At 43.1% G+C, this 11,004-nt stretch overlaps 1 protein-coding gene across 2 annotated transcripts in view; it reads left to right on the top strand.

Annotated features, from left to right (window-relative positions):
• The first annotated feature begins 1,804 nt into the window (after positions 1–1,804).
• Positions 1,805–11,004, top strand: part of RBM47 (RNA binding motif protein 47) — an 82,061-nt gene continuing 72,861 nt past the window's right edge. Inside the window, exon 1 of one of the 2 annotated variants that reach the window (XM_074866038.1) lies at positions 1,805–2,163. In XM_074866038.1, the coding sequence (XP_074722139.1) occupies positions 2,135–2,163 (29 nt within the window). In that variant the 5' untranslated portion in view covers positions 1,805–2,134. Of the gene's footprint in view, positions 2,164–2,748; positions 3,087–11,004 lie in introns of those variants that run through there. The other variant, XM_074866037.1, reaches the window with a different exon arrangement.

Here is an 11,004-nt window from a genome sequence, read left to right as displayed (position 1 = left end):
ACTGCCCTAAGAAAAATGACAAACTCTTTCCTATCTTTAGTCTCTTACAAGCAAACCTATTTGAATCCTCCACCAGAAAGGCATGAACTGGCTTACAGAGAGGATGTTGAATCCAGTCTGACCAGCACTGACAAGGAAGTCTCGTGGTAGGTTAACTGGTACAGCTGTTACAATAAGAGGAATTTTTTGGTTTTCAGAGGTATGTCAGTCAGAGGTGAGACTCACAAGCACATGTGAAGAGTCAGTAAAACAGGCAGAGTTACTCTTTTAGCAGCATACCTTTACACAGTTGGCTTTACCGCACTGGTGCAACCACAGCTCGTGGTAGTATAGCTGTGTCCTGGACATGCAAGACAGTACATTCATATGTCTTTCTTTCCAGTTTCTATACTATTCATTGTATTATAGAGACTCTAATTTAGAAGAAGTAATCTGTACATGTTGGCAAAGAAGTACTTCTGCCAGTAATGCTAATTTTGCTCCTCTAAATGGAGCAAATGGAGCATAAGCTCTCTCTGTGTGAGATGGATTTCCTCAGAACTTTACTGGCAAACTTATTGGATGAAGACACTATGGAAAAGCCTCACTTGGGACAAACAGGCCATGATTTTAAGGAAGATGATGCTAGAATACTTAAGAGATTTTTGTACCACTAAGACCCTCATTATTTGCTTTTCTGGACTATTTTTCCTTAAAGAATTTAACTGCACAAAATGTTTGCAGATAATGCTGAATTCTCATTTTAATTCAAGTATTTGACAACAATTTTCCCCATGATTATTTGCTCATTAATACTTCTAAATTCTGAAATATTTTTTTATGCTTGATGCATTTGCTGAAACTGGAATCACATCCCCTTATCAACTTTTGAATTGTGATGGTTTGGAGGGGACACACTGCTAACTTGAACTTTGCAACAATTGGTTGTGTAGCTTTACATGTTATCCCAATAGTAGTTTGATTCATCGGTTTCTGCCCGAAGCAAAACTCTCTTAGGGAGCCAAGGATTTGGTTAGGTAAAACCTGTGGGATTTTTCTCTACTGGAAAATGAATACAATTAGAGAAATACATGTTTAGAAGGACAAACTTCTTTCAAAAAGCATAGGTAATATAACAGTAACATAGCAGCGTAGTGTGTACTCAACTCTGAATGTTTCTTTTAAAAATTAAGAATTAAGAAGAATTCTTAATTAAGAATTCCTAATAATTAATTAAGAATTAAAAATATTTTTAAATTATGAAGAATTATGAAGAATTAATTTCTGTCACTAGTTTTAACCTCCAATATTATTTATTCTTTAAAGATTTAATTTTCAGGGCTGCTAATCTACTGTTTGTGCAGCTATCCTAGATGAAGATCCTCCATCTAGTCATCAATTACAGATGTTAATTGGTGGGAGGGGGATACTAATCAGTTGCAGAAACGTCCTGCACAGGGAAACAAATAGATGAATAAGATCTTTAGATCACTACTGGTGGTAAATGTTGTTCTGTTAAATATTTGCATATACGTGATGAAACATTGCCTGTATTAAGCTTTACAGCAAAAAAACCCTGCATTTGAACAAAAGTGACTGAATGAAGAAGCCGAAAATTTTTTCTTTTTTTTTTTTTTTTTTTTTTTTTCTGTTGCATGACAATGCAAGCAGGAATTACTACTTAAAAAAAAAAAAAAAAAAAAAAACCCAAAAAAAAAAAACCTGTTGGTGTGTGCTTCCTGTTCCAGTTTGTTTAGTCACAAGTCTGAATTAGATCTCTCTGTTGGTTGGTTTCATTTACTATAAACAGATCTTGTGCTTTGTTTCAATACATCAAAGCCCATAGCCAGGCACAGACAGGTAATGTAAAAGGGGGTGAGAAAGTTTACAGTCTTGCTTCATTGTTTCTTTAAGCCTTCCAGACAACGGTCAGAGGGATCACCCGGAGGTTGAAAGAAGGCTTGGCTGGGTGGTTGTTTTTTGGTTTTTTTTTTTGTTTTTTTTTTTTTTTTATAAACTGGTTTCTCTTTTGTTCCTTTTCTAGAAACCACATGTAACTTTAGGTCAGAAAAGGGTAAAATGTGGCACTTTAACCAACTTTACCGCTGCCTTGGGGTAACCGGATCAGGCAAAGGTGTAGGCTCCTCTCCCTGCCATGCTGACGCCGGCGATGCCATCCTTCAGGTGAGTACCAGTGGTTTATTTTCTTTTCAAATCTCCATCCACCTGAAGGATGCAGACAGCTGAGGAGAGTATTTTCTCATGACTGACAATGCCAAAAAACAATCACTGGTTTAGCCCTTTAAAGATAAAAGGGAATCGCTCCCTCCCACAACATTTTTATTAAAGCTGCTCTAAAAGTTTGCTTCCTTCTAGCCTTTGCATCTCTCCAGGTTTCCCTCTCTCTTTTCTTCCTTCCTTCCCGTCTTTTTTTTTTTTTTTTTTCTTTTTATCTGCTCTCTTAAAACAACAGGAATGCTGTACTGGCCCTCAGCCAGCCAAGGCTCAGCGAGCAGGGTAAAATTTCAGTTCAGATTTACGGGAAGGTGTTGGGAGTAAAAATCTGGTTTGGTGAGTTTAAGGCAGGGAGTAGTCAAAAGACAACCTTGCTACTGTGAGTGCGGAGAGAAAGGGAGGAGGGGGTGGGGGGCGGGAGGATAAAAAAACCACCCAGGCTGGGGATGAGAGACCAATTTTTCCCCTGCCCGAGTTTCACTGCGTGTTCCTGAGCTCCTGTAGCCTTATCGAGTTTGTCGGCAGAAAGTCGGGTCTGGGAGGGGAAGAGCTGCGCGGTGCCGGCGGAGCTCAGCGTCCCGCTCCGCGCCCTGGAATGTGGGGCTTAGGGCAGGGGCGAGCAGGGGCTTTAGCTTAGCTGGTACTAATTGCAAGTTTCAGTGCTCAAAAACTCTGTTTAGAAAAAAAAAAAAAAGAAAAAAAAAAGAGCCAAGAGCAGGGGTTAAGGCTGGGAGAGCTGTTGCTCCAAGCAGCAGGGTGAGGAGTTGCTCAACTCTCGCTGAGCAGCGCGGTAGAAAGGAAAATGCATTAGGCTGCTGCCCCGAAACGTTGCCATTGCTGCGAATGGTGCTGGGCGCTGAGGCGGGCTCCAGGTAGGTACCGTCGCTTTTCGGTTTGCTCTGCTCTCCCTCTGTCCTCACCTGAGGGTTTACTCTTCTGTGACTGGGGTGACAACGTAAGAGGACAGGATTTCGTTTAGAAAATACATCTAAAATTATTTTTAGGGCGAAAAGGCAAACGGAGAGGGTTGCAGAGATTCTTGGTGCAGTTTTGGTGACTCCAAGTGACAGATTTCTGGTGATTCTGAGGAAAGATGACAGATGAGAGGCAGAAGCAGGTATTAAATAAGGAAGTGATCTGCAGATCTGAGAGTTTTAAATTAAAAGATGTATGTTTCTCCATGTCAAAGAAAAACCACAGCGTGACATGCCTAATGTCCTTGAAGTAAATTTTGGAAGGAGTATTTTGTTTGTATGGCTGTTTCTTCTTTTTCAACATTTCAAACAGTGTAGTTGGTGCAGAATGCAGAGCGGTGGCACAAGTGACAGAGAGGTGATGAGAGGGCCCTGAGATAGGCTGCTGTCTGCCACTCTGTTATAGACATTAGCATAAGAATGGGACCTTATCTGGGAAAAGTTTCTGATGACTGTTTAAAATACACGTATTGATCAGGAGGTCAAGCATCTCCTTCACTCTGAGGTATGTGTGATTAGATGAGAAATACCAGGAACTCCTTATTCATGTTAAAAGAAATAGCTGATTTTTTTTTTTTTTTTAGAAGGAAAGCTGCACACCTCATTTCTTCTTAGGAATTTAAAACAAAACTTTGAGCTAAAGCCAAAGTATTATAATAGTTAAAGATGGGCTGGGATCTAATAGGTCGCAAAACCCCTCCTAAATTTTATCAGCTCAACTGGGTTGACCTGGCAGAGGGTAGGAGTGTAAGACCAGGCTGAAATGAGCTGCCTGAGGCTAACACAAATTGAATATTGGTGCCTTTACGTGCCTCCTAGACTTTGCAAATGATAATTTGGACAAGCCTGCAATTATTCTTTACCAGTCGAGCCGAGTTCACATGAAGTGAGAGGGGGAACTAGGCACCTTTCGCAATGGAGGAGGCGGCGAGCAGCTGGGCGCAGGCCGGCTGCCAGCGGGATTGCCGGCAGGCCGCGCGCCCGCGCCGCAGGTGCCAGGCCGTGGGGGTGAGGGGTTGCCCCGGTGTTAAGAGGAGCCTGGTATAAAGCTGGAAAACTGGAAGGCAACACGCTCTCTTGGAGAGGAAACGGAGATAACGCTGGGAATACACCGCTGTTTGGTGTCCAGCAGACTCGTAGCAAGAGTGCTAAAGGCTAACAGACTGCTGTCTGGGAGATAAATGAAGAGACAAACACTCTTCTTGCCCATTTGTTCTCTCTCCCCCCACTTCCCTGCATATTCCTGTCCTGGGAGAGGTTTTTCTCCTGCCTTGTTTTAAAGCTGTGCATCCCACCGGGAGCTGAGGGCAGGTGCTCCCACCTTGTCTTCCTGCCTGGGGAGACCCTGGCTCCCTTCCCTCCTTTTGGGTACCGACTTCTTTGGAGACACAGGCTCCGGGGCCTAAGTGTCGTTAGGGAAATATTTAGAGTTGGCTGGCATGTAAATATGGTTGATAATTATTTCTGTGTGTCCTTGTGGTGGCCTGGGATGCGAAATCTTTGTTTGAAGTTTTAGAAAGTAAAGGAATGTGCTGTCTTCAATACACCAGATTAAAAAAATGCTGAAAAACTTGGAATAAAAGTATTTAACATAAGCAGCAGAGATGGCAGAGCCTTCAGGGAATACTGTTTTGATGGCGGTTTGGTCTGAAACCTTGACCTTGTGCAGACCATGCCTGGCTGGCTTCAGCAGGGCTCTCCGCAGCATGGAGGTCTGCTTTTGGGGTTGCCCATGTTTTGGGGTCTCGACTTCCTCCATGTGGCAGAGCCCTCTTGCTCCTTTGCTACCACTCTGTGAAATGCTACATGCCCTTCTGAAAAAGCTGTGAGAACATCTGACAGAAGGCAGAGGGGTTTGCTTTTGCTTGTGGATATATTTTTTTTTCCACTGTCAGCTGTTTCCCCCTGTGAAAATTAAGACTGCTTGGGTAAAAGGTTGGAAATAATGCTTTTTTGGTAGCTGATTAAAACTATTTAATCCCAGCAACATAGATGGCAGTTCTTACTTCTACCATCATAGGCTTATTACTGGCTCTGACAAGTAGTGAAATTGATTTTTGTGGTTTTAAGTGTATATGAAGTCCTATTCACTGGCTTGGCAATGACATATTCAAAATGCATTAGTATCCTACAGCTAGAGAAGAAGATCCAAGGGTTACACTAGAGTGGGTATGCAAGTTGGTTTACCATAGGAGCCCACAGCACTATTAGAGGGACAAATTCCAGCAGATGTTATACTACACTTACAGGTGAAGCAATAGTATAATCTTGGCTTTTTCATTCAAACCCCAGGCCCTGATCATCTGTGCATGGTTTCCCAGATCAACATTGCTCTGATTTATTGAGAAATTTAATAGGGGAAAATATGTGCTCTTTGTGAAGAAATGTTGCCAGATCCTGTTCCTGTTGAAGATAAGAAATCAATGACTTAGATGAACGTAAAGATCAGGTTTGCTTTGTAGCAAGGAAACAGATCTGACTACCTATGAAGGTACTACCTCCATGCCTGTGTATGGGTATTTGTAGTTGCCTCTTTCATCAGGGGGTTGAGATCTCCAAATTACTGATGACTTAAACCCACAGATCCTTCCTTATATTGATGTTGAGTCACTTTGAAATTTGTTTCATATGGGGATTTTTACGTGGAATTTTCAAGGTTGTAAGATGGATCCTGTTGGATAATGGACAAGATATTTTTCTGTGCTGCTTTATCAGAAGGAAGGACTTTGACCTTTATCTTTCCAGTAAGAGGCCTAAAATAATATTTCTTTCTGCTGTTGTAATTTTTTTTTTCTTCAATAAAATGCTTCTGGGTACACCTAGCTCTTGCCAAGATCAGTAACATCTCAGTGGCCTTGCTGAGACAATGCAGGCTTTGTACAGCAATGGCTGGAAGGGTTTTGGTGACACAATAAACTCAACAGAGCAAAGCAACTTCTTAGTAACTGCAAAGCTGACTACCTGATATTTGAGGGCATTTTTGTCCTTTCCAGTCTTTCATTTGCTATGATCACAAGCAAGATTTCATTTGAAAAGAAGAGAGAGGTTTTTGATATTTTTTTTAAGAGTATGTTTTACAAGATATACTTAAGAGTCTGGATGTTATCTTTTACCTAGTTAGGTCATAAAGCTGAGACTAAATCAGCACAAATGGGCTTGTTTGGCACAAGATGGGAAGAAACTACAAACACACAAGAATCCTTGACCAAGAATCATGACACGACAGTAACTTTTAGCTGTTTCCAAAGTGGGCATGGCTTAATCAATCACTGACAACTGAAATGCTCTCTGTCCTATTTGCCAGTGAGAGCCGCTGGGAGATTTCTTCTTGGAGAAGCACCACCACAAGTGATGTAGCTCGGAGTTTGCATTCATGTTTTGGCCTTTTGAGTACCCAATGGATGGGCTTGCATTCTGCCTTTGAAATAAACTGAAATACTGCTTCTGCATTTCTGTCTGTTATCAGAGAAACTTAGTAGGCTCCACCACAAGTCAGGGTGTAGGTTCAGCCTCAGCAAGTTGAGATCTCGGTAACATTAAAGATGTCATTAATTATTGCACTGTCATAGACCTGGGATTCCTGACTGGGGTGTTACTGCTGTGTATCTGCTTCACAGGCGGAGTGGAAGGACTGTCACTGACATGCAGGGTTTATGCATGAAATACCCAGCAAGAGGCAAGAGCTGGGCTAGACGTGGGGTGGAGCACAAGGAAATGGTGAGATGGGTCAGCTGGGTACAGAGCAGGCACAGCACTCTGGCAGCCTGGCTGCTGTGGCACTATTTCAGCAGCAAAGGAGAGATTTCAGTAGGAATTAGGAGAGATGAGCAAAGTTTCTCTGCAGTTGTGACCAGAGAGGTAGTCCCAGGGAGGAATTATGAGGGAAAACAGAAAGGTGTTTGATGGGAAACATAAAGTGGGTGTTCAAAAGCTGCAAAAGGCACCCATTTGCCATTCAGCTCTGCCTGCCTGTGCAAGTGTTGTGTGTAAGGACACTTTTTTTTTTTAATTTATTAGAAAATGGAGAGCTGGTCAACAGAAGCACAAAAATGAGTGGCACACTTGAAGCATCAGGCTACAAGAATGACCCTTGTAGGGGTATTTGGAAGATGAAACAGTGGCTCAAGATTGCAATTATGAAAGCAGAGAAAAGGATGTCGCCATTACTGAGCTAATGCAAGGGTGAGATCCTGGGAAAGGGTTTTGGCAGGTAGAACAGGCAATGCCTTTGACGTGTAGGTGGAAAACATCAACAGATCTTAGCTGTACCTTGAAAGCAAGGCTGCCCAAATAAAAACTGTGCCCTGCCTGCAAACAAAGCAGTAATTGTCACTGTGGAAAGGAGTGAAAATAGATTTTGGGTATTCCTTGAGAATGGGGGTACTAGGGACTCTGTTTTATCCATGATGAGCTGGAAGCAATGGCTAGGCTTTCAGCAGACAGTCTTTCAGAAGACAGCAGAAAAAGTGGGTGAGGGGCATCAGCTGGGCTACATATTACAGGAAAGCGAATTGAAGGAAATTGAAGTGTAGGGAGAATTTGCAATTGAACTTGGTAGAAAGACCAGGGTTAAAAGCAAAGGAGAAGTCACCAGGGTTGATGGAGTGGAAATCACAGAAAGGCTGAATGGTGGGGCATAATGGGGGAGGCTAATGGATAGTGCTAAATGGGGCCACTCGAAGGTTAGGGCAGGAAAAATTCAGCAGTAGAGAGCCTGGAGTCTGAGCAGTGCATGCCAAATAAATGGTCTTCTTTTATCAGTAAAAGAAAAGGATCAGGGCAGCAGAGGAAGGCAATAGGTGAAATGGACACAGCATGATGAGGGGGTGATATAGGTCATCACCATAAATCAGCAACAGGGAGAAGAGAAAAATGGAGAATCAAAACCGGAAGAGGAATGTGGTAGACTTGGCTGAAGGGGAGGTGTCTGCAGGGCTGGGAAGGGAGTAAATGGGAAAGGAGGGATTGTTGTAAGGGGGAAGACGAGGGAGAAAGGGGGGGGAAGATCAACTCACTGAGTATAGTCTGATCCTGGTTAGGGAAAATCTGAGACAGAGATGCTTCATTACAGTTTGAAAGCCTTGCTGTGAACAAGATTTCAGGACCTGGAGGGAGGGAAGTATGAAGAGTGTGTGGCTCACTGAGGTCTTTAAAACTGGAGTGTGTGCTGCAGTGAGAAAGAGGGCATGAGGACTGGGCAGGCAGCATGCAGGGTGCAACTGTGGGAGCACTCAAGGTTGGGGAGGGAGGAAAAGCCAGAGCTGGGAAAAAAGGCACCAAAGGCAAGGAGGGAAGATAGTCAAACACGAATGTGCACGCAGGGACATGTCCTCAAGATGTTTTTACAACAAAAGAGCACGATCAACTCACCTTAATAAAATATTCACATTATTAACATGACTTTAGGTCATGTCCATGTCATGTGCATGCTTCTGGCAGTAAAATTTCTGTTGGCTGTGGATACTGCAATTTCACCAGAGTTCATGCACTGGTACCCACATCCTAATGTGAGTGCTACTCCTCACAGGAAGCGTTTCACTGTCATTAGTATTCCCATTAAAGATAACAGTAATAAGGTGTCTGAAGCTCACAGCATAGTCGCAGGTAAAGCTGCAAGCAGACATAGATTTCATGGGTGGGTATATTCAAATTTTGGGATTGCTGTACAGTCTGTGGCTCTTGAAGACTGACTCTCTCCTTGGCTTCTTGGGTGCATGAAGAGGGCAAGAGAAGACCCACCTTATCTGACTTGCTGAGTGCATGTGTTCGATGGATGGGAAGCTGGAGGCACCTCAGGTTGGATTGAGAAGATCTGAACGTGCCTATTGTTGCTGCCATGTGTGGTGTCTTACTAAGTGTTTATGAAGTAAACAGTGAGAAGAGATGCTGCTGACAAGGTTGTCTGCTCACCCTGAGCACCCAGGCCCAGGACAGCTGCAGATGTACCCAGTGGTGCTGCACAGCCCCAGGGCCCAGGAGTAAGCTTTGACCTGGCCATGGTCCAAATAGGCCATGGTTGTCCTGCAAGGAAGAAAAAAATAGTGATTTTCGTAGAAGTTAATTGTATTGAGCAATAATAAACAAAAAGGCTTCTACGTGCTTCTTCCACATACTGAAGTTCCAAGTCTCATCTTACCTGTGTGAGTCACAGGTCAGACTGTACATGTGCTGAATAAATCCTCCAAAGCGCCACGGGGGTGGCAAGGGGTGTCTGGTATGCCAGGAGGGTGCTTTGTCTCCTGTGGCGTGTGGTCAGTGGGAATGCAGTCCAAGGCAGGCAGCGGCTCCTGAACACGTCTGTGGCTGCTCTGCTCCTCACTGCCTTGTAACATGCCAGCCTGCAGCCCCTGGAGCCCTTCCTGATATTGGAAGGTCTTTTCTCTGACCTGTGTTTTACCACAGGTGTTTGCAGGTCCTTACTTGAGGCGCTGAGAAGATCGGAGACCATGTCTTCCCACGTTCAATTTTTGTTTCTCTTGAAAATTTTGGTTTTCTGCAGGTATTCATCTTCCAGCTTACATTCCTGGTAAGCAGCAAGACATACTGACAAACAATTTTAGTTTTTACTGTCTGCTGACCTTATGAGTCTAAGTAAGAAAATTCCTGTTGAAATTCCTGTGCAAATTCCAGGCCATTCCCATGGCCACCTGCCTCGGGAAAGTTTATCAGCTCACTGTCTGGTTGATATATGGGGCACTGTATAAAACCTACAGCTCTGAAGGATGTGGAATGAACTGCCAGAAGCCCTGAGTAAATGCAGTTAAGTATTGCTGAACTGGAGGCACTGGTGGCCTTGGCTGTTGGCTTTCTCATCAGAATGAGAAAAGTCCAGGGCAAATGGCTCTTTTGCTTACAGAGGAGTTCCAGGGCTTTTTTCCCCTCTAATTACAGCATTATCTGAAGTTTTAACTGTGGCTTTTTGATTCCTGTCATCTCCCAAAGATGGTTTTGTGGTGGTATACTAGCGGGACAAGAAGCACCATTAAAACACAGCAGGGATTTGAGAGGTGTGTTACTCATGACCCTGCTAGCCCCTGGGCTGTGGGGTTCCTGCAAGGAGGCTGTTGGCACTGTTGTGGTGTCCATCTCACCCGTAAAGCAACACAGCAGAGAGCTGAGCCTGTTAGACCAGTCTCAGCTTGTGGCTTTACTAAACATGCTGAAATCTGAGCCAGATCCTGGCATTTCCATCTGTAGATTGCTGAGGGTTTTTTTTAAAAAAAAAAAAAAAAAAAAGAGAGAGAGAAATGAAAAGGAAAGTATATTATTTATATTTATATAAATATATAAACTTAAAAAAAATACATTTATATGTTATTGCACTGCTTGTGCAAATAGTAGCCTTTCTTCTACACTGAAGTCAGTGAAGTCAGTAAAAGTGCTCTGTACTTCTATAGGTGCAGAGAACAAGGCTTTGGTAAGTTTGACTTTGCAGCTGTTTGGGGAATACCTTGCTTCTTCTAAACAGATGTAGGCTTCTCTGTATATGCACAGCAGGTATCAACAAAAATCAGTCTCAGTGCTGGATTTTTAATTCCCAAAGAACCGTCAGTGAGCTGTCAGTGTTTAGTTACCACCTTTGTCTCTGGTTTAGGTGGATGAACTTGACAGGATCATTTTTCCTCACTGTGCCGTAGTTCCCTGACCAATAAATAGGAAATACGTCTTTTTTTCCTCTTCTCTTTTGAAACACTAGAAATGCACTCTTGAGGAGTGCCATAGGAGACATGCTGTTAAAGAACATACCACGTATATACAAGAGGGGATAGGCATGCAGCTGCTTCTAGCATGAAGCATCACTCTATATATTTTCCAA

This window comes from Strix uralensis, chromosome 4 (assembly GCF_047716275.1).
Source record: "Strix uralensis isolate ZFMK-TIS-50842 chromosome 4, bStrUra1, whole genome shotgun sequence".
Lineage (NCBI taxonomy): Eukaryota > Metazoa > Chordata > Aves > Strigiformes > Strigidae > Strix > Strix uralensis.
This window is presented reverse-complemented; position numbering and strand designations above follow the sequence as displayed.